Source organism: Capricornis sumatraensis, chromosome 10 (assembly GCF_032405125.1).
Source record: "Capricornis sumatraensis isolate serow.1 chromosome 10, serow.2, whole genome shotgun sequence".
NCBI lineage: Eukaryota > Metazoa > Chordata > Mammalia > Artiodactyla > Bovidae > Capricornis > Capricornis sumatraensis.
This window is the reverse complement of record NC_091078.1, coordinates 27,522,549-27,547,877: the sequence shown is the minus strand read 5'-3', so window position 1 is coordinate 27,547,877 and position 25,329 is coordinate 27,522,549. Positions and strand designations below refer to the sequence as shown.

Sequence of the window (25,329 nt, the reverse complement as noted above, 5' to 3'; positions counted from 1 at the left end):
AGGTCTCCTGCGTTGCAGGCAAATTCTTTACCAACTGAACTATCAGGGAAGCGATACAGTAATTAACCCAACCAATAATTAGATAATACTCAAATCATCCATCCAGTAGATCTAGGACATTGAACATTTTGGTTAACCTTGCAACTTTAAAAAATCTTTGTGTTTGATAAGTATAATATCATTGAGATATGTAATTCTTGTCTAAGAATTTTTTCTCTGAATCACTAAGTACTACTGTTCTTATTAATAAAGTGATTTTTTCAGATTATTCAGATTTCATCACAATGAATTCTTTAGGTAGTTGATCTTGACATTAAAATTTTACATTTTACAGAGTAAAATTTATTTCCATTTAAACATTTATTTAAATGGTTTGTATTAGAAATTGAAGACATTTATGTCTGTATTTCCTCAGATTTATTATGTGCCCTGAAATATTTTGTAGTATTGACCAATTAAACTCATTAAGTCTTTCTCTTTGCTTTGAAAATGATGGGGATTGGAGGAAAAGTATTTTTATTACAGTGATTCTTCATTGTTGAACTAAGAAATCTGTCTTTTTATATGCTCTGTCACAAGATCTACGTGAGAGTCATGCGTCTCTCTCAAGGGATATTTTTAAAGTTAGCAAATATTTAAACAAGAATTGGAAAAAAAATCTTTTTTTTGCCTAACTAAAAGTTTCTGCAGAATATCTTTGTTCCTCCATTACTATATACTGCCGTACTTTTCAACTTTAAGTTTAAAAATTCTAAAACAACTGGTGCTGCATGATAGTCTAGACATGCTCGTAATTTGCTTGGCAAGGATCCTGGTTGTAGTCTGGAAGTTTGTTTTTTTAATTAATGTGCTTAATATGATAAGGTTTATATACTGGTTTCTGGCATGCATTAATAATGGTGTATGATGTATTTTTATGTAATAACATTTGATATATAATAATATGATTTCTTAATGTAACAACATAACCTCCTAATGTATGTCGCACTGAGAGCCACAGTAGTCCTCCTATCAACCAGATTAAAGGGAGATCCTGTGTGGGGAGAGGGAAGGGAATGGAAACCCACAACTGGAAAGCAAACAGGAATAGGAGAAGGAAAGAAAAGGAAAAGAAAAACCTGTTCCCCAAGATCCTTCTGCCCATCAGAGTTTGGAAATCACTAGGCAGGGGAGTTTAAACCATTCTTCTTTCCTTTCTCTCTCTGTTTGAGCCTTCTAAGTCTCTCTTGCACATTTTTCAGCTGAACTCTCAGCCCAAGAGTTTTACTTTGGGCACAAGGATGGATAATTAATCACAACAGCAAAACCAAGCACCTTCTAGATAGTGAAAGATGGCAGCTCTTTTCTTGTTCATCTCATCTCTCTGGACAAATATTCATCAACATGTTTCTTTTCATTTTATTTACATTCAGAAAATGGTTAAGAGAGGAGAGGGTGTCAGTATTAGTCATCTTTAGATCCTAACCAGTTAACTTCACAAAACAAAATTACCTAGTAATTTTGTAAACAGTAAAAAAGTAAAATTTTGTAAAAGGTAAAAAGTCTTACCTCTCCCCACCCCACCCCCCAAAGTTGGAAGTTTAGGCAAATAAGGTAAATCAGAACTAGTTTTTCTTTTTTAAAAAAATAATTTACTGTCTTTTTGACTGCACTGCATCTTCTTTGCTTTGCACAGGGTTTCTCCAGTTGTAGTGAGTGGGGACTATGCAGCAAGCAGGGCCTACTCATTGGTGCAGTGCACAGGCTTCTCATTGCAGTGGCTTCTTTTGTGGAGCACAGAATCTAGGGTGCACAGGCTTCAGTAATTGCAGCACACAGGCCCAGCAGTTGCGTCTCACAGGCCCTAGAGCATGCAGGATACAGTCGTTGCAACGTGCAACCTGGTAGTTGCAGCTCGTGGGCTCTAGAGCACAGGCTCAGTAGTTGTAGTGGATGGATTTAGTTGCTCTGTGGCATGTGGAATCTTCCCAGACAAGGGACTGAACCCGTGTCCCCTGCATAAGCTGGTAGATTCTTATCCAGTACTCCACTAAGGAAGTTCCAGAACTAGTTTTGATGCTCTTAAATCTTTATATTGTGATTTCAAAGAAATTACATGTTTTAAATGTCTATGTCACATAGAATAAAATATGAGTTGGTAAGTAGGATACCTGGAATTGATACTGACATTGTGTAAAGAGAAATGTGCTTCTCTACAACACTTGTTCACAGTGTCACAAAGATCCACAAATATTAGTTTAATGGCAGGTAAATCATATAATAGTTACCGTTTTAATGACTACAGAGAAATTTTCTAAATATAAAGCTAACTCATGTATAAAAAATATAACCATGTTTCATTTTAGCCTGATAATTAAGTTTAATCAACCAGCGATAGCCCTAGTCAATTTTGGGAGAGTGCTTTTTATAACATGACTTATTGCACATGAAACTTAACTGACAATAAAATTGAAATTTCATTTGATGCTCTTAATAAGTCTGCACCATATACTCTATCAATATAAGGCATTTATGAATTAAAAAATGAATACCAAAATTCCTTCCCAACATTGCTATGAGTACTGAGTAATCTGAGTAATACATACATAGCTTTTTAACATAAGACATCATTTAGATATCCATCGGCTTCAAGGACACTTCTGTCATTGTATATTCTATGTATTCTGTAGAAGTCAGGTGAAGGTAATGTGCACAGATGTATACCCAATATAAGAAAAGCAACACTGTCCCTGTTTGCACACGTGCACTTCCTGGTGTGGAGCCAGGTAACTTGACCCATTTTCATTCTGAGTCCTCTCCTTTTGGTTTAAGACTAAGACAGATGTTTGACAAAATAATCTAGGGATTTGAGTCAACTGAAAGTTCAAAGGTAGAGGTAAAAAATACATTCCCATTTCAGAAGTGATGCTTTGTTCCCATATAAGTCTCCCTGGTAAAGTGAGAGAACCCCAGCTGTGGTGGGGACCAGATCAAGGCACTGGGGGTGACTTGACCAGCAACTGAGTAAGTGCCTCCCTTAGGTGGCCCCTCTCCTTGCCTGTCTCTCTATAGCCCTGACCTTGCCCAACTTTGCCTCTTTGACCACTGCATCCAAGTCATGCATTTTATGTTCATTGTGAGAAGTGAATTTCTTTTTTAGTATGGGATAATCTAATAATGACTTCCCTGGTGGTTCAGGTGGTAAAGAATCCACCTGTAATGAAGGAGACCCAAGTTTGATCCCTGGGAGATCCCCTAGAGAAGGGAATGGCAACCCACTCCAGTATTGTTGCCTGGAGAATTCCATGGACAGGGGAGCCCAGTGGGCTGCAGTTCATGGGGTCACAAAGAGTTGGACACAGCTGAGCAACTAATACTAATCTAATAACTATATGCAATAAGGTGGAAAGATTATGAAATTGCAGGAAGGAAGATTTATGAATTGACTTCATTGAGTGACATAAGATGGGGGAAGGAAAGTTTTATACCAGTTAACTGAAAAGAAGCCAAGCTCTTTCCAAAATACTCTACAGTCTTATTTTTCTACTCAGAGTCAGTTATTGACAGTGTAATACTTTTAATCTTAAAGCTTTCTCTAGGTAACCAGTGTAAGGGAAGGTGGGTTTGAATGTATTTTGCTTCATTGAATCATCAAATGTCACTAATCTTAATGTATTTTCTAGCCAACAAATCAAAGTAATGTCAAGGTCTAAGTTAGTTTTCTGAATGTTGATGACTAATTTGAATGTAATAAAAAAAAAAAAACATGACTGATCTGCACACACATCACTTTTTAATGGATTGTGTTAGTAGTGAGATCAACTGCTAATGTAACTCAGAGAGCCCCAGCTGCCTGAGGATTTCTTTATTGATTTCAGATGAATTGAAACTTTGATCCATTACAGCATTCAGAAACCATTATTATACATGCTCTGTAGCTACATTTTGCAAATGTTAATTTCTCAGTTATATTAAAATCAATTTTCTTAAATAGCAAAAGGCACCAGAGTGAAAGAGAAACCACTAAGACAATTTTTTGTTCTTTAGCATTTCACTGTATTATGAGTCTATTAATTTTCCCAACCAGCAGGATGAGAATTAGAAAAATTCAAATATTATCACAAACAGGATATTAGAAGTCAACCTTTCAGTAAATTTTTAACTCTCAGTAACACATTGCTGAGATATTTAACCTTACTAGAAATACATACATTTTAAGAAACTCCTATCTTTTATCTCTTTATAGGTTTTATACACTGACCACCTAGTCTTTAGGGTAGGAGCTAAAGAAATTATCTTTCTTAAGTTAATTCCTACCTTTGATGTGTAATCGAATATTCTTTAAGAAAATCAGACATCTCTTAAAAAGTAGTTCAGTTAACATCATATCATTTTTCAGGTGTTATTAGAGATTAATCTTGAAACAGTTTGAGAACATGAGAGGTTTAATTGACCTTAGAATTCAGTGCTATTTGTATGAGAGGAAATTGATTCCAGTTTGGAACAAAACATGAAAAAGAATATGAAGGTTGGTGTTTAGGTGCATTGCATTATTTGGTCATGAGCCAAGAAAAGTCAAGATGAAATCTACCCCAAACCTATCCATTCATCACAGATTAGTTTACCGATACTAATTTAGGTACTGTGTTCTATTGTCATTGTATCAGAAAATAAGCCTTTAAATTTCTTAGCATTTCTGGGCAACATATTTTGAAGTAGTGGAGGTGACTGATACCATATTAGTGTTTAATGTCTTTAGCTTGGTCAATGCAGACAACTTTCCTGTATTAAATATTCTTATATATTTGCTTTTTTCCCTGAAATAAATTTATCAGTTTTCCACATTTATTTTGTGTTTCAGCTTATTTCAACACTACAAGCTGTATGAGTTTCTGTTCTTCTCTGACAGGGAAGAAATTGTGATAGGAACTGAGGTAAGTAATTTATCTAGATGGAACCAATTAAGCTGAATCACTTAATGCATGCTGATCAGCATCTGGATCTTTAACTGCTTAAAGCAACTTCTTGTCAAGATTACTCAAGTGTTAATATAACCAACTAGTAGTTTGCAAAAAGAATAATTACACAAAGTGAGCTTTGGATTAAGAAAATAAGCTGTCTTTTGGCATTAAAAGCATTGTTAATCACATATGCTTTATGTATTTATGGATTATTTGACAAAGCTCAGTTGGATAGAGTATGTGTGTCTTCATACAAATAAAATCAGGAAAAGTGAGATAAATTAATTCAGTTAAATCTCTTCTAATTTCACATTTATTTTCAGTGTACTCATTGTTTAAGGCCTAATTCAAATCCCACTTTCTCAACGAAGCAAACCTTCCTTAATTACGTCGCATTTCAAAGGAAGGGTTTAGAGAAACTCTTTAATCACATTCTATTATTTTATTCCAATTTATCTCTTTCTGCTGAATATTGGCTACTCTTAGCACACCAGTAAGCATGTATGTTTACATCACGTTATATGGTTTTCTAATTGTTTCCCGGGGATTGATATAGTTGACATAATCCAACTGTAATTTCCTTGAAGCTGCGAATCATGTGCTGTTTTACTATGCAACATATAGTATAATGCAGGGCACATAGCAATGCCTCTTAATACTACATAAGTGATTCAGTGACGGTGCATATAATAGCAGTTCTACAAGAAATGGTTTAACTAAAGCTATTTTTGAACACTCTTACATATAATCACATATTCATAATTACTAGAAATGAATCCACGATAAGAGAACATCTTATGAAGGCTGTGCTGTACTTAGTCGCTCAGTCAATCCAACTCTAAAGATGCCATAAAAAGTGCTCTTTAGATTCTCAACTAGAAAAATAGGAGACGGGAATGGTCATGGTCAGAAATAAAGTGAATAAGGGGATATTTACATTATCTGTATAATTTTCCTAGTATTAAGAAGCAGATGCAATGTGCCAGCCATTTGGTCTTCCCTAGTATTGTTATTCTGTAGTTTATAAATTGCTGACTTCGTTAAACACCTGAGTCATGGTGTCTCACTGTCCATTTGGGTACTTGTTCTACTGTTGGCCTTTTAAATGAGCTGAAGGAAAACAAGGAACTCTTTTTGCTTTTGACTTTCCTTAAAATTTCTTCTTTGCAGTCTCCTCATTTTGTGTCTTAAATTACATGTCATTTGACAAAAGTTTCACTGAAAACGTTTCCATTTCAGAATTAAATCATATAGTATGACAGCATTATAATAATCATCTGTTTGGCATACAATCCTATCTTATCTACTCAGCAAAACTTTGGGAAAATGGTAGTGGCTTCCAGCAGTGGCATACACAGATATTTAGAATCATGAAGAAAAAAAATTTCGTGAAGAACTCCCTTTCCCTTTGTTAATTACACAATCGTGCCTTTCTTCTCTGTTGTAAGGTTATATTTAGGTGACATTTATGCTTATGGAAACAAAAAATGGAGAAAGTAGACAAGGATTGATCCATTTATTTTCTATTGTCTTTTGTATTTTCCCCAAGTTAACCAGATCTATAAATAAATTCCTTAATGAAGGGATGTTGGGTCTTTGAGAATTAGATCATTCATATAATTTTAAAGGATTAACCAAAGCAAATGTTATACTACAATTATTTTATAGCATTTTAGAAGTTTCTGATAATGTTTGGTGCAAATACCTTTTTTTAATTAACAACCTTTCATAGAGGCCTGGTCCACTAACGTAATTATTCATGCTGACCTCAGGGCTCTGGAACCAAACAAGGGCCATACAATAGCCATGTAAGTGTTCCAACTTTAAATCTCAGGCAAGAATTCAAGTTAAGTAACACTGATGAAATTTAGTTTGTTTCTTAGTTATGGATAGATGATTATAAAAAAATGCATAAATCACCTCTAAGAATAATTGCTAAATATTAATTTTAATTATTAGTAAAAAACATAAATCATACTCAATTTTTTCTTGGGTTTTAAAGAAAATTGAATTTGTATTTTTTATTTTAACAGTTGTTTCTAGCTATTTCTACTCACCTTTTTAAAGAAATTTCATATTAGGTCATTTTTTGGTAATTCATTATTCTTGGCCTGAGATTTTTCATAATCTAGAAATCTAATATATACAGTTCTATAAGCAGCATGTTTTGTAGTTCTTTCAATAGTTCGCATATAAACATATGTTGAAAAAGGTAGTGAACAACTAGAATGAGCTAGAATAATGACAGGATGGAGCAGAGAACAAAGGCAGCAGATAGATACCTGTAGTTGTAGCCATCTTAGAGGATGACACTTAATTTATTTATAGAGATGAGAATTTCCTTTTAATCACCCAAGCCAAGAACTCTCCAAGTCTGTTGTTTTGGCAATACGATTAGATCACAGATCCACAAACATAGCAATTATAAGGGAACCAAAATCTCCTTAAGGCAGCAGTCCCCAAACTTTCTGGCACTAGGGACTGGTTTTGTGGAAGACAGTTTTTCCATGGACTACGTTGAGGGGGATGGTTTCAGGATGATTTGAGTATATTGCATTTATTGTACACTTTGTTTCTATTATTACATGGGCTCCACCTCAAATCATCAGACATTAGATTCCAGAAGTTTGGGACTCCTGCCTTAAGGGGTATATGTTTTCTATGGCCTTGAGGACCCACCCAAAAACCTGGAAACTGTCCTTTGCTTTGGTTACCTGAAAACTAGGAGAAACAGTGAATACTTGTACACAAAGAACCCTATTGGATAGTAGCAATGATGATGATCAAAAACTTATAGCAGATACCCAAAGACATGGTTCTAACCAGGTATCTACTGCCGGGCATCTACTAAAATGAGATGATACAGTTACAGCATTTATTCATTATTCCACATGTTTATGTGATCCAGTTTCTATTATGCTCTAGGCCTTGTACAAAAGTTCCAGGCATACACAGTGACAAGCAATGATCCTTGTCCTCATGGAGTTTATTGTTGAATGAGAGGAGAGAGATGATTAAGTAATTATAATATAGGGGGGCTTCCATTAACAAGTGAAGTCTAAGAGGAAATCTAAAGACTGTGAATGAGTTAGCCAGAAAGTATATTTTTTTGGTGCAAGCAAAAGAAATTCCACTCAAAATAGTTCAATTAATTTAAAAAGGGGGAAGATATCTTATTATGTCGTGTGCTTGTGTGCTTAGTCACTTAGTCATGTCTGACATTTGGGACCCCATGGACTGTAGCACAGCAGGCTTCTCTGTCCATGGAATTCTCCAGGCAAGGATACTGAAGTAGTTTGACATTCACTTCACCAGGGGATCTTCCCAACCGAATGATTGAACCCTGGTCTCCTGCATTGCAGGCAGATTCTTTACCAACTGAACTACCAGGGAAGTCACTAACAGGTAAAGGCAGGGGTGAAAGCTAGACTAAAACTAACTGGATCTCATAGTCAACCATGTTACTGAGTGTGTATGTGCATGTGGGTCTGTATATCCGTGCATGTGGTTCAGTCTCTCATCTCTCCTAGACTTTTTTCATTTCTTTTTCCTGAAGGGCCTTGTTCCCTTCTATTGCAGTCAGGCTTCCTCCAGCTGGTGGTGGACATGAAAGAGACAGTTACAGTTTAGCACCTCCAAAAGAAAGAAACATTCCTCCTCCCAATATGATTTTCTGTGTTTGTGTTTTATATCTGTTCTCAATTAGTCACTGTGACCAGGGGAGTGATATTATTAGAAAACCCAAGTTGACCATATTGAATGGGTGAAAGAACATGAATAGATCCCCAAAGAAGCAGGAAGAACTTTTCCAAAGGGAACAGTGGTTTTATCAAAAGAATAAACTAAGCACACATGTACAATTCCTCCTGCATCCAAAATCCTGTAAAAGACCAAAATTTTCAAAATTCAGAATGCTATTGATAAGAGGTTTGATGACATCTAAAATGATAAATTATTGATTAGATAAAACTGTAGCCCCATATGTACTGAAAAGACACTACAGAGTTAATGCTACATTTCTTTAGGCATCCTAAATTGATACAGAAATGAGAGAAACTTTGAGAGGGAAAATGATGAAAGCATTACTTTCAGGTCAGTTTTCATTCCAATCCCAAAGAAAGGCAATGCCAAAGAATGCTCAAACTACCACACAGTTGCGCTCATCTCACATGCTAGCAAAGTAATGTTCAAAATTCTCCAAGCCAGGCTTCAACAGTACCTGAACTGTGAACTTCCAGATGTTTAAGCTGGATTTAGAAAAGGCAGAGGAACCAGAGATCAAATTGCCAACATCCATTGGATCATTGAAAAAGCAAGAGAGTTCCAGAAAAATATCTACTTCTGCTTTATTGACTATGCCAAAGCCTTTGTGTGGATCACAATAAGCTGTGGAAAATTCTTAAAGAGATGGGAATACCAGACTACCTGACCTGCCTCCTGAGAAATCTGGATGCAGGTCAGGAAGCAACAGTTAGAACTGGACATGGACCAGACTGGTTTCAAATTGGGAAAGGAGTACGTCACCCTGTATATTGTCACCCTGCTTATTTATCTTCTATGTGGAATACGTCATGAGAAGTGCTAGCCTAGATGAAACACAAGCTGGAATCAAGATTGCCAGGAGACATATCAAAAACCTGAGATATGCAGATGACACCACCCTTATGGCAGAAAATGAAGAGGAACTAAAGAGCCTCTTGATGAAAATGAAAGAGGAGAGTGAAAAAGTTGGCTTAAAACTCAACATTCAGAAAAACTAAGATCATGGCATCTGGTCCCATCACTTCATGGCAAATAAATGGGGAAAGAGTGGAAACAGTGACAGACTTTACTTTGGGGGGCTCCAAAATCGCTGCAGATGGTGACTGCAGCCATGAAATTAAATGACGCTTGCTCCTTGGAAGAAAAGTTAAGACTAACTTAGAGAGCATTTTAAAAAGGAGAGACGTTACTTTGCCAACAAAGGTCTGTCTAGTCAAAGCTATGGTTTTTCCAGTAGTCATGTATGGATATGAGAGTTAGACTATAAAGAAAGCTGAGCACCAAAGAATTGACGCTTTTGAACTGTGGTGTTGGAGATGACTTTTGAGAGTCCCTTGGACAGCAAGGAGATCAAACCAGTCCATCCTAAAGGAAATCAGTCCTGAATATTCATTGGAAGGACTGATGCTGAAGTTGAAACTCCAATACTTTGTCCACCTGGTGCAAAGAACTGACTCATTGGAAAAGACCCTGATGCTGGGAAAGATTGAAGGCATGAGGAGAAGGGGACAACATTGGATGACATGGTTGTATTGCATCACCGACTCATTGGACATGAGTTTCTGTAAGCTCCAGGAGCTGGTGATGGACAGGGAGGCCTGGCCTACTGCAGTCAATGGGGTTGCAAAGAGTTGGACACGACTGAATGACTGAACTGAACTGATGAAAGCAAGTAGAGCAGCTACCCCATTTAGTCCATTTACCTTCTGCTGCTTATACAGGATACTGGGTGGGATTCTGTGGCATTCATTCCCATGCTAAAGAAACTATTGTGGGTGTTGACACTAAAGAGAAGGGCAGTTCTGTAGTGGCCATTGATGTTCAGAAGTGACAGTGAGTACACCCTGAATGCCTTACAACATCATTCTTTATGCCTCCCCTACAGTGTCTAAAGGCAAGCTTGGCAAACAGACATCCACAGTCAAATGAACAAGGATCATCTAATGTGAAGGTCAGCTGGCAGCACAAAATCAACAAGTAGTTGAGGAAAATAAAATTATAAGAGATGCACGAAACTCTATGAACAGATCAAATGATAGCTAAGGAACAGACTTGATAGAGCAAATGTTAGAAGATCTAAACTCTGATTAATAGTCTCACAAAAGTTTGAAAGTTTATCGTTTTCTTGACAAATGAACTGATACAGATCTTGTTTGTTTAAAATGGAATTTGAAAATGTTTATAAAATATCAATTTTCTGTTGATAGGCTTGAAAATCCAGAAAAAGCAATATTCAGGGAACTGTAAATTTTACTTGAGAAATACAGATTTCCTTGAGAGTGTAGAAAATCTTAATAGAATGTTAAACATATAAAATATTGAACGCTCAACACATAAAAATGCCGTCAGATGTAGATTTTACAGGCTAGTTCTACCAAAATTTGTTTAACTTTTATTTTGTCTGGGGATATAGCCAATTAGCAAATAATGTTGTGATAGTTTAAGGGGAACAGCAAAGGGATTCAGGCATATATATATATATATACCCATTCTCCCCAAACTCCCTTTCCATCTAGGCTGCCACATAACATGGAGCAGGTGCTATATTGTAGGTCCTCGTTTGGTGTCCAGATAATTAGGAAGTTTGGGATGGACATGTACCAAAATTTCTAAGAGGAAACATTTCCTTTTTATATGTTGTTATAGAGCATAGAAGGAGATGGAAAGCTTTCAACTCATTTTCTGAAGTTAATATAACCCTGAGAAAGTTTTAAATTTATCCTGTGAATCGGTAATAAATTATAATTAGAAATAGAAAAGAATAACACAATATTGTAGGCAATCACAGTTATGAAAATATTATAGATGCATTAATCTTAAATAAAATATTATGAAGTGAAATATGGCAAAGGATTAGATGTTTAGATAGTGTTTATTCCAGATACGAAAGGATGGTTTAACACTGGGATATCTATTAATGTACTTTAGTACACTGTCAGATTAGAGGAAGGAAAAACCAAATGATGATCTCAATAGATACAGTAAAACATTTGATAACTATCCATTTCTCATTTTAAAAAGACTCTAGTTAGCCCATAATGTAAGTTTATACTCTTAGCTGATAGAATATACCAAAAACTGAAATCTGTCTAAAATGTCTTAATGAAGCCATTAAAATACCCACAAAGAACAAGACAAGGCTGATAATTTTGATGCAACATTGGATTTTTAGTTCCTCACCAATTTGATAAAACAAAAAAGTCAAAATTAGAAGAAAAAGGGAGGTATTGAAAAACAAGATACAAAGCTGTCATTGTTTGCAGATGGTATGGTAAGAAACCATCATTAAGAAAAAAATATTTTCCTGTATTTTGTTAATAGCCTTGAAGAAAAGGATCACATTGGTAATAATGAAAACCATAAAATATGTAGGAATGAACCTAACAAAATGTGCAACAATAATACAAAGAAAATTGAACATTTTATTTGTTGAATACTTTAGATCTTGTATCCTATAGAATTTACTGACTTTTGACTAAATTTTACCTAAATTTCTGTGGTATCTCTTCCTTATTTTCAGAACACAGTTAATGTTGGAAGGCTAACTAGATTTCACTTCAGATATTTAGCAAGAATGATTTGAAGGTGGTTTTGTACAATCTTATTAAGAGGCAAATAGTGTCTGGTTTTCTTTCTTTTTATTTTCTTTTTCTCTTAATATTTTATCATTCTTTCTTCATTTATGAGCTCAGTATTTCTAGACACAGGAACTTTCACTCTTCAATTATTTGATTAAAATGAGATACAGTTCATATGGAAAAGAAAGAACAGGTTTCTTATTCTCTCCCTTTCTCTGAAAGTTTTCAAAATAATAAGTTGGATTTTTAGTATACTTCAAAAGTGATGGTGGTAGACTGAATAATTAATTTCCCTCCCATCATTTCAAGATGCCTACATACCAATTCCTGGAACCTGTGGATATGTGATCTTACATGTGAAAGAGATTTTGCAGATATGATTAAGCTGAAGGCTTTGAGATGGGAGGATTATCCAAGTAGGCTCAATGTGATCATGTTCCTCCTAAGAGGAAAAGAGAGGAAAGAGAGAGTCAGTAACAAGGGGAAGATTTGAATAAGCTAAATTGTTGGCTTTGAAGATGGAGGAAGAGGCAAGGAGCCAAGGAATTCAGGTGCCCTCTAGGAGCAGACAGAGAAGGCAGTGGCAACCCACTCCAGTACTCTTGCCTGGAAAATCCCATGGACGGAGGAGCCTGGTAGGCTGCAGTCCATGGGGTCGCTAAGAGTCAGACACTACTGAGCGTCTTCACTTTCACTTTCCACTTTCATGCATTGGAGAAGGGAATGGCAGCCCACTCCAGTGTTCTTGCCTGGAGAATCCCAGGGACAGGGGAGCCTGGTGGGCTGCTGTCTATGGGGTCACACAGAGTCAGACACTACTGATGCAGCTTAGCAGCAGCAGCAGCTAAGAGCCAAATAAGGCAAGGAAACAGATTCTCCTGTAGAGTCTCTGAACTGAATGGAGCCTCTTCAACACATTAAGTTGAAGACTTCTGACTTCCAGAACTGTAAAATAAATTTATGTTAATTTAAGCCACTGTTTGTGGTAATTTGTTGTAGTAAGAATAGGAAACTGAAATAGATTTTATTTTGTTTCTGTTTTGTTTCATCCATATTAATTACTATTCTTAATGCTCAGTTTGACTCATTATGACCAGTAATCCCATTGGTTTATTTGTGAATCCCTGTCAGAATATCACCTTGCTTTAATCACCATACCATAATAGAATTTCTTGCTATCTACTATCGCAGTGCCTTCTTATTGTTACCCTTCTTCATTATTTGGTTGATTATATACTTCATATTAAAATACTGTAAAAGAAAAGAGGAATACTTTTGATGAGCTTATTGGTAATCTGGAAACAACTGAGGAAAGAATCTCTGAACTAGAGGATATTATCAAAAGAATCCTCAAACCAAAAACCAAAGAAAACAAACACTGAAAGAGAAAAAAAAAAACGGAACAGACTATTCAAGGTCTACAGGACAACTACAAAAGGTATAACATGCATATAGTGGGAAAAGCAGGAGTAGAAGGAGAGAAAGGAAGAGAAGAAATATTTGAAGCAATAATGAATGAAATTTTCCCCAGATGAATTTCCCTACATCCTGGGAGGTCAGAGAACCCAAAAGATGATAAATGCCAAAAAAATTATACCTAGGCATGTAAGTTTTAAACTATATAAAATCAAAGATAAAGAAAAATTCTGAAAGTAGTAGGAGGGAGAAAAAAAAAACTCAACCTGTACGAACCAGTATAAGAATTACTTTCAATTTCTCTGAAACCATACAAGTAAGAACTGAGTAAAGTGTTTAGTGCTGAAAGAAAAAAACTACCAACCTAGAGTTCTCTACATTGTGAAATTATCCTTAAGAAGTGAAAAAGGAAGGCTTTCTCAAACAAATAGTCCTGAGGGAATTTGTTGCCAGTAGACCTGGCTTGCAAGAAATGTTAGAAGAAAGTTATTTAACAAGGTGAAATAATATAGGTCATAATCTTGGATCTGCATAAAGTAAAGAAGTACATTCAAAGAGGGAATAAATCAAGGTAAAATAAGAACTTTTGATTTTCTTTTTTCTTAATTTATCTAAGAGTAAAATTTGTTTAAATAATAATAATGCATTTGATTATATATATATATATATATGCTTATCTATAAGTGACATGAATTTCATGATGGATATAAGAGACAACAGAGAAGAAATAGGTTTATTTTGTTTTTATAAGGTCCTTACATTACCCATGAAGCAGTATACTATTATTATTTAAAATTGGACTTGGATTGGCTGTAAGTGGATATTGAAAACTAGAGAACACCACTAAATTAGTAATATGCTAAAAATGGAAATTATATATATATGGAAATTATATATATATAATATATATATAATGGAAATATAATGGATATATATATAATGGAAATTATATAATATATAATTATATTGAATTTTCAATTAAGAACTGAAAGAGGCAACAAATAAAAAGCAGAAACAAATATGGTATGTATTAATCCAGCTATATCAAATTTAATGTCAGTGGTTTAAATTCATGGAAAAAAAAGATTGTGTTAAAAACAATATGATCATCTCAGTAGATCCAGAAAATGCTTTTGACAAAATTCAATACCAGTTTATGATAAAAACTCTCTAGAAAGTAGAAAGTAGGCATATAGGGAGCATACTTCAACATAATAAAGGCCATATATGACAAACCTGTGGGCTTAGCTGGTGACTCAAATGGTAAAGCATCTACCTGCAATGCAGGAAGCCCAGATTAGATCCCTGGGTTGGGAAGATCCCCAGAAAAAGGTAATAGCAACCCACTCCAGTATTCTTGCCTGGAGAATTCCATGGACAGGGGAGCCTGGTGGGCTACAATTCATGGGGTCACAAAGAGTTGGACACAACTGAGCAACTAACACACACATACACACATGACAAACCTATAGCTAATACTGTACTCAATGGTGGAAAGCTGAAAGCACTTCCTATAAGAGCAGAAACAAGACAAGGATTTCCACTTTCACCACTTTTATTCAACGTAGTTTTGGAAGCCCTGGCCACAGCAATCAGAAGAAAAAGAAACAGAAGGAATCCAGATTGGAAAATAAGAAATAAAACTGTCACTATTTGCTGATGACATGATACTATACATAGAAAACCCTTTAAATGTTACTGGAAAACTACTCCAAATGAATTCAGTAAAGTTGTAGGATGCAAAATCAACACATAGAAATCTGTTGCATTTCTGTACACTAACAATTATCTATCCCTGCATTCCTATACAGTAAGAATGAAAAATCAAAAAGAGAAATCAGAGAAACAGTCCCATTTACCATAGCATCAGAAAGAATAAAATTCCTAAGAATAAACCTACCTATGGATACAAAAGACTTGTACTCTGAATATTATAAGATGCTGATGAAAGAAACAGATAATACAAGTAGATGGAAAAAATATACCATGTTCTTGAATTGGAAGAATCGATTGTCAAAATGACTGTACTATCCAAGGCAGTCTATAGATTCAGTGCAATCTGTATCAAATTATCAATGGCATTTTTTTCTCAAAATTAGAACAAAAATTTTTACAACTTCTATGGAAACACAAAAGACCCCAAATAGCCAAAAAGCAATCCTGAGAAAGAAAAATGGAGCTGGAGGAATCAGATTCTTTTACTTCAGACTATACTACAAAGCTACATTTATCAAAATAGTATTCACACACACACACGCGCGCACACACACACACACACACAAAGAAATATAAGTCAATGGACAGGATAGAAAGCCCAGAGATAAAACCGAACACCTCTGGTCAATTAGTCTATGACAAAGGAGGCAAGACTATACAATAGAGGAAAGACAATCTTCAGTAGATGATGCTGGAAAAACTTGACAGCTATGTGTAAAAAAAAATGAAATTAGAACATTCTTTGACACCACACACAAAAGTAAACTCAAGATGGAAAAGCAGTTTGGCATGCAGCCAGTTTTAAGGTCATTGTCCAGTCAGAGGGAGAGAGACTTAGTGCCACCTCTGAAGCCTGAACAAGACTACTTTACTAGCTTCCCCAACACAGGTATGAAGAGGACATCACAGAGTGATAAAAGGGTTAATTCTCCAAGAAAACATGACAATTCCTAACATATGTGACTTAACAACAGGGTATCAAATTGTGTGAGGCAAAAACTAATAGAATTACAAATAAAAAAAGGGATAAATCCTCTATCATAGTTGGAAAGTTCAGCACCCCTCTATTCATAAAAGTACATAGATCTAGCTGGCAGAAAATCTGTTAAAGACATAGGAAGACTCAACGACACTATCAGTCAACTGAATATAATTGACATCTATGGACTACTTATCCAACAATAGCAGAGTACACATTCTTTTCAAGCTCACAAGGAGCATTCACCAAAATAGACCATATTCTATACCATAAAACACACCTTAACAAATTTAAAGGAACAGAAATCATAAATGTCTCCTCGTAGATCACAGTGGAATTAAACCAGAAATCAATAACGGAAAGGTAACTGAAAAATCCAACAATTTGTAGTAATTAAACACACTTCTAATAACACTGGCTCAGATAAGGCATCTCATGAGGAACTTGAAAGTATTTTGAGCTAAATAAAAATAAAAACACAGCTAATCACAATTTATGGGATACAGCAAATGCAGCGCTTAGAGGGAAATTTATAGCATTGAATGTATATATTGGAAAACAAGAAAGATCTAAAATCAGTAATCTAAATTTCCATGTTAGGAAACTAGAAAAATAAGAACAAATGGAATACAGAGTAACCGAAAGAAAAATAGTCTGCTCCTAAAGAACTGGAGCAGAAATCAATGAAACTGAAAACAGGAAATCAATAGAGAAAATAAGTGAAATCAAAAACTGATTCTTTGAAAAGATCAATGGAATTGATAAGCTTCAGCTAAGTTAATTAAGAAAAAAGAGGGAGGACACAAATTACTACTATCAGTAATGAAGGAGGGAACATTACTACTTCCCTATGGACATTAAGAGGATAATAAAGGAATACTGTGAACAATTCTCTGCCCACAGATTTGATAACATTGATGAAATGGACCAGTTAACTTGAAAGACAAAGTTTGCCAAAACTCACAAAAGAAGAAACAGATGATGTGAATAAATGAATAAGCCTATATCTGTTAAAGAAAGTAAATAATTAGTAATCTTCCAAAAGACAAGACACATGGCTTAGATGGGCTCACTTGTGAATTGTAACAAACAAATAAGGAAGAAATCATACCAGTTCTCTACAAACTCTTGCAGAAGACAGAAATAGAGGGAATACTTCCTAACTGATTCTATGAGGCCAGCATTACCAAAGTACTAAAATTAGACAAAGACATTACAACAAAAGAAAACTGTAGACTAATAGCTCTCATGGACATAGATGCAGAGGTACTTAACGAAAATTTAGCAAATCTCATCTAGCCATGTATTCACCATGACCAAGTGCGATTTATCCCAAGTATACAAGGCTTATTCAACATTCAAAACTCAATTATTACAATACTTCAAGGCAAGATAAAAAAAAGAAAAATCACATGGTCATAATAGATTCAGAAAAAGCATTACATAAAATTTGATACCCACTTGATATAAAAACTCAGCATACTAGAAATAGAAGGGAACTCCCTCTTTTGATAACAAATATCAAAAACCTACAGCTAACATTATTAAACCGTTCAATCCTAAAGGAAATCAACCCTAAATATTCATTGTAAGGACTGATGCTGAAGCCGGAGCTCCAACCCTTTGGCCACCTGATGCAAAGACTAACTCATTGGAAGAGACCCTGATGCCAGGAAAGATTGAGGACAGGAAGAGAAGGGGGCAACAGAAGATGAGATAGATGGCTGGATGGCATCACTGACTAAATGGTCATGAGTTTGAGCAAATTCCAGGGGATAGTGTAAGATAGGGAAGCCTGGTGTGCTGCAGTCTATGGGGTTGCAAAGAGTCAACCACGATTTAACAACTGAACAACAAATATCATTAAGTTAGAAACTCAAAACTTTCCACTAAGATAAGGTGTACTACAAGGCAGGGATATCTCTTCTGTACGATAAGTTCTAACTAATAAGACAAGAAGATGATATAAACATTATACAGATTGAGAAAGAAGATATGAAAATGTCTTTGTTTGCAGAGGACCTAAGTGTAGAAAATCTGATAGAATTTACCAAAAAAGAAATCCTATAAGAAACAAACACAAGCAATTCTCAAAAGAGTACAGGATAAAAAGTTAATATATAAAAGTCAGTTTCTTTCCTATGTATCAGAAAGAACAAGTGGAATTTGAAATTTAAATCACTTTATTCTTTGTATTAGCACTCAAAAAATGAAATACTTAGCCATAAGTCAACAAAATATATACAAGATTTACATGAGGAAAACATGAACCTCTGAAGAATGAAATGAAAAAAAAACTTGATAAATGGAGCGATATTCCATGTGTGGGTAGAAAGACTCAATATTGTGAAGACATCAGTTCTTCCCAATTTATGTATAGATTCAATGCAATCATCATCTAAATCCCCCAAATTTATTTTCAGTTCAGTTCACTCGCTCAGTCGTGTCTGACTGTTTGCGACCCTGTGAATCACAGCTAGCCAGGCCTCCCTGTCCATCACCAACTCCCGGAGTTCACTCAAACTCACATCCATCCAGTCGGTGATGCCATCCAACCATCTCATCCTCTGTCGTCCCCTTCTCCTCCTGCCCCCAATCCCTCCCAGCATCAGGGTCTTTTCCAGTGAGGCAACTCTTCGCATGAGGTGGCCAAAGTATCGGAGTTTCAGCTTTAGCATCAGTCCTTCCAGTGAACACCCAGGACTGATCTCCATTAGGATGGACTGGGTGGACCTCTTTGCAGTCCAAGGGACTCTCAGAGGTCTTCTCCAACACCACAGTTCAAAAGCATCAATTCTTCGGCGCTCAGCTTTCGTCACAGTCCAACTCTCACATCCATACATGACCACTGGAAAAACCATAGCCTTGGCTAGACGGACCTTTGTGTCAAAGTAATATCTCTGCTTTTTAATATGCTATCTAGGTTGGTCATAACTTTCCTTCCAAGGAGTAAGCGTCTTTTAATTTCATGGCTGCAATCAACATCTGCAGTGATTTTGGAGCCCAAAAAATAAAGTCAGCCACTGTTTCCACTGTTTCCCCATCTTTTCCATGAAGTGATGGGACCCGATGCCATGATCTTCGTTTTCTGAACGTTGAGTTTTAAGCCAACTTTTTCACTCTCCTCTTTCACTTTCATCAAGAGGCTTTTGAGTTCCTCTTCACTTTCTGCCATATGGGTGGTGTCATCTGCATATCTGAGGTTATTGATATTTCTCCCGGCAATCTTGATTCCAACTTGTGCTTCCTCCAGCCCAGCATTTCTCATGATGTACTCTGCATAGAAGTTAAATAAGCAGGGTGACAATATACAGCCTTGACGTACCCTTTTCCTATTTGGAACCAGTCTGTTGTTCCATGTCCAGTTCTAACTGTTGCTTCCTGACCTGCATATAGTTTTCTCAAGAGGCAGGTCAGGTGGTCTGGTTTCCCATCTCTATCAGAATTTTCCACAGTTTATTGTGATCCACACAGTCAAAGGCTTTGGCATAGTTGATAAAGCAGAAATAGATGTTTTTCTGGAACTCTCTTGCTTTTTCTATGATCCAGCGGATGTTGGCAATTTGATCTCTGGTTCCTCTGCCTTCTCTAAAACCAACTTGAACATCAGGAAGTTCACGGTTCACGTACTGCTGAAGCCTGGCTTTGAGAATTTTGAGCATTAAGAGTTAGCACTATGTTTTTGGATCTGTCTCATCAGGCAAAGGAAACAAAAGCTAAAAAACACAAATGAGGCCTAGTTGAACTTAAAATCTTTTGCACATCAAAGGACATCACCAAAATTAAAACACAACCTACTGAGTGGGAGAAGATGTTTGCATTTTTATGCAGGTTTTTTTTTTTTTTCTTTCTGTTACTGACTTGTATGAAGTCTTTTTATTTTTTGGCATATTAACCCTTTATGAGTCACATTTTTTCCAAAATATACAAACAACCCATACAACTCAATAACAAAAAAAGAAAAGAAAAGAGGAAAAAGGCCTAAATGAAAAAGAACAGAAGACCTAAATAGGCATTTCTTCAGAGAAGACATACACATGGCCAATAGGCACATGAAAAAATATTCAAAATCACCAATTATTAGAAAAATGCAAATCAAAACTACAATGAGGTACCACCTCTCACTGGTCAGAATGACCATCCTGAAAAAGTCTACAAATAACAAATGCTGGAGAGGGTGTAGAATAAAAAAGGAACCCTCTTACACTTTTAGTGGGAATGTAAATTGGTGTATTCACTATGGAAAACAATGTGGAGATTCCTCAAAAAACTAAAAATAGAGTTGCCATCTGAGCTTACAGTCTCACTCTTGGACATATATCCAGACAAAACTATAATTTGAAAAGATAGATGCACCCCACCATTCATTGTATCACTATTCACAATAGCCAGGACATTGAAACAACATCAGTGTCCAACAGATGAATGGATAAAGAAGATGTGGTACAATGTTCTTGGATTGAAGACTCAATAGAGTAAAAATGATTATTACTACCCAAAGTAATTTATAGATTCAAAGATATCCCTATCAAACAACCAATGGTATTTTTCACAGAACTAGAACAAAAAATTTCACAGTTCATATGGAAACACAAAAGACCTCGAATAGCCAAAGCAGTCTTAAGAAAGAAAAACAGACCTGAAGGAATCAACTTTCCCAACTTCAGACTATACTACAAAGCTACAGCAATCAATACAGTATGATACCAGCAGAAAAACAGAAATATAGACCTATGGAACAAGATAGAAAGCCCAGAAATTAACCCACGCACCTATGAACACCTTATCTTCGACAAAGGAGCCAAGAAAATATAATGGAGAAAAGACAGCCTCTTCAATAAGTGTTTCAGGGAAAACTGGAGAGCTACATGTAAAAGAATCAAAGTAGAATACTTCCTAACACCACACACAAAAATAAACTCAAGATGGATTAAAGACTTAAATGTTAGGCCAAAAACTATAAAGCTCTTAAAGAGTGCATAAAGCAGTATGCTCTTTGACATAATTAGCAACATCTTCTTTGACCCACCGCGTAGAGTAATGGAAATAAAAACAAAAATAAACAAGTGGAATCTAGTTAAACTTAAAAACTTTTACACTGCAAAAGAAACAATAAACAGGATTAAAAGACAACCCTCAGATTGGGAGAAAATAATGACAAATGAAACAACTGACAGAGGGTTAATCGCCAGAATACATAAGCAGCTCATACAGCTCAATATTAGGAAAACAAATAGCCCAATCAAAAAATGGGCAGAAGACATAAACATACATTTCCCTAAAGAAGACATACAGATGGCAAAAACATATGAAGAGATGCTCAACATCACCAATTATTAGAGAAATGGAAATCAAAACTACAATGAGGTATCACCTCACACCAGTCAGAATGGCCATCATCAAAAAAAAGCTACCAACAGTAAATGCTGGGGAGAATGTGGAGAAAAGGGAAACCTCCTATACTGTTGGAGGTAATGTAAACTGGTACAGCCATTATGGAGAACAATATGGAGATTCCTTTTAAAAACTAGGAATAAATCTACCTTATGACCCAGCAACCCCCCTGCTGGCATGTACCCTGAGAAAACCTCAATTCTAAATGACTCATGTACCCCAATGTTCAGTGCATCACTATTTACAATAACCAGGACATGGAAGCAACCTAGATGTCCATTGACAGATGAATGGGTAAAGAAGATGTGGTACATATATACAATGGAATATTACTCAGTTATAAAGAAGAATTAATTTTGAGTCAGTTCTATCAAGATGAATGAACCTAGAGCCTGTTATATAGAGTGAAGTAAATCAGAAAGAAAAGTTATGACCAACCTAGATAGCATATTCAAAAGCAGAGGCATTACTTTGCCGACTAAGGTCCGTCTAGTCAAGGCTATGGGTTTTCCAGTAGTCATGTATGGATGTGAGAGTTGGACTGTGAAGAAGGCTGAGCGCCGAAGAATTGATGCATTTGAACTGTGGTGTTGGAGAAGACTCTTGAGAGTCCCTTGGACTGCACGGAGATCCAACCAGTCCATTCTGAAGGAGCTCAACCCTAGGATTTCTTTGGAAGGAATGATGCTAAAGCTGAAGCTCCAATACTTTGGCCACCTCGTGCGAAGAGTTGACTCATTGGAAAAGACTCTGATGCTGGGAGGGATTGGGGGCAGAAGGGGAAGGGGACGACAAAGGATGAGATGGCTGGATGGCATCACTGACTCAATGGACGTGAGTCTGAGTGAACTCCAGGAGTTGGTGATGGACAGGGAGGCCTGGTGTGCTGCGATTCATGGGGTTGCAAAGAGTTGGACACGACTGAGCGACTGAACTGAACTGAACTGAAATCAGAAAGAGAAAAACAAATATAGTGTATTAGTATGTATCTATACGGATCTAGAAAAATGGCATTGATGAACCTATTTGCAGGGAAGATGTGGAGATGCCAATATAGAGGATGGACTTGTGGACACAGTAGGGGAAGGAGAGAGTGAATGGAGAAAGTAGCATCAACATGTATACACTATCGAAGTGTAAGATAGATAGCTGGTGAGAAGTCACTGTGTAGCACAGGCAGCCTGGTCTGGCATTCTGTTATGGCTTGGAAGGAAGAATGGTTTAGCAAAGAGGGGATATATGTATAATTATGGCTGATTTACACTGTTGTATGACAGAAACCAACACAACATTGTAAATGCTAAAAAACAAAAAATAAAAGATGTGGTACATATGTACAGTGGAATACTACTCAGCCATAAAAAGGAAGAAATAATGCCATTTGCAGCAATATGGATGGACCTAGAGATTATTATTGGCACCCCACTCCAGTACTCTCACCTGGAAAATCCCACGGACGGAGGAGCTTGGTGGGCTGCAGTCCATGGGGTCACAAAGAGTCAGATACAACTGAGCGACTTCACTTTCACTTTTCACTTTCATGCATTGGAGAAGGCAATGGCAACCGACTCCAGTGTTCTTGCCTGGAGAATCCCAGGGACAAGGGAGCCTGGTGGGTGCCGTCTATGGGGTAGCACAGAGTCGGACATGACTGAAGCGACTTAGCAGCAGCAGCAGAGATTATTATACCAAGTCAGAAAGAAAAAGACAAATACCATATGATATCACTTATATGTGGAATCTAAAATATGATACAAATGAACCTATCAAAGAAGCAGAAACACACTCACAGACCTAGAGAAAAGACTTGTGGTTGCCAAAGGGAAGGTAAAGGTTGAGAGTGTGGAAATAGCAGATCCAAACTGCTGTATAGAGAATGGATAAACAACAAGATCCTATTATATAGCACAGGGAACTATATTCAATACCCTATGATAAATCATAATGCAAAAGAATATAAAAAAAGAACATGTATATGTATAACTGAATCACTTTGCTGTACAGTAGAAATTATCAAAACATAAATCATCTATATTTGAGTAAGACTAATTTTTCATTACAACATTTTTAATGAAATGATTCTAGATAGAAAGTGAAAGAAATAGAAAAGAATGAAAACAAGTAAAATGTGACAGTAGATCTGAATAATACTGAGTTATAATACACCTGTGTTTTGTGTGACTTAAAATATTACATAGAGAATTAAAATAAACTGATAAAAGTGAAAGTGAAGTCGCTCAGTTCTGTCCAACTCTTTGTGACCCCATGGACTATAGCTTGCCAGGCTCCTCTGTCCATGGGATTCTCCATGCAAGAATACTGGAGTGGGTTGCCATTTCCTTCTCCAGGGGATCTTCCTGACGCAGGATTTGAACCCAGATCTCCTGGGTTCACTGCCGAAGTCTCCTGCAGGCAGACTCTTTAGAGTCTGAGCCACCAGGGAACCCCAAATAAACTGATAATACTATATATATTGAAAGGATGGTAAATTAGTCTGGAAAAGGAAATGGCAACCTACTCCAGTATTCTTGCCTGGAGAATCCCATGGACAGAGAAGCCTGGTGGGCTACTGTTCATGGGGTCACAAAGAGTCAGACATGACTGTGTGACTAAGCACCTTATAAACTGAAAAGAAGGTAAATGAGTTAATGTATTGTTTCTGACATTTTTTGAGAAGAGTCAAAGTATTGATTTATAAACATTTAATAATTTGAGGATGCATAATATTGAAAAATAGAGATATTATTACTTTGCCAACAAAGGTCTGTCTAGTCAATGTTTTTCCAGTGGTCATGTATGGATGTGAGAGTTGGACTGTGAAAAAGGCTGAGCACCGAAGAATTGATGCTTTTGGACTGTGGTATTGGAGAAGACTCTTGAGAGTCCCTTGGACTGCAAGGAGATCCAACCAGTCCATCCTAAAGGAGATCAGTCTGGGTGTTCATTGGAAGGACTGATGCTAAAGCTGAAACTCCAATACTTTGGCCACCTCATGCAAAGAGTTGACTCATTGGAAAAGACCCTGATGCTGGGAGCGATTGGGGGCAGGAGGAGAAGGGGACAACAGAGGATGAGATGGCTGGATGGCATCACCGACTCAGTGGACATGAGTTTGAGTGAACTCTGGGAGTTGGTGATGGACAGGGAGGCCTGGCGTGCTGTGATTCATGCGGTCGCAAAGAGTCAGACACAACTGAGCGACTCAACTGAACTGAACTGAACTGCATCTCTAGGATAAGCTTTGGATAAATAATGTTAAGCTAGTAGAAGAGAAAATGGAATAATAAAAATCCATTGGATTAAAAAGTGCTAAATTTAAAATCTCTCATATGAAAACACGAGAAAAGTATGGAGGAAAGTAGTTTTTAATTTTGAGATTAAATTTAGTTCTAGGATTAACTGCCTAATTTTTTTTTTTAAGGTTTAAGGAAGATACTACAAAGAAAAATGTTTTTAAAAAGGCACTTGAAAATTTTTGCAAACAATGTTAAAGGTCAAAATTATTTTATGCATAAATAGTAAGCACAGAGAAAATAAGTAAAAG

At 36.3% G+C, this 25,329-nt stretch overlaps 1 protein-coding gene across 1 annotated transcript in view; it reads left to right on the top strand.

Moving 5' to 3' along the window:
- CABCOCO1 (ciliary associated calcium binding coiled-coil 1) overlaps positions 1–25,329 on the top strand; it is a 163,787-nt gene that overhangs the window by 62,640 nt on the left and 75,818 nt on the right. The window contains exon 5 of the mRNA XM_068982923.1: positions 4,841–4,913. Coding sequence (XP_068839024.1) covers positions 4,841–4,913 — 73 coding nt within the window. The remainder of the gene's footprint in view (positions 1–4,840; positions 4,914–25,329) is intronic.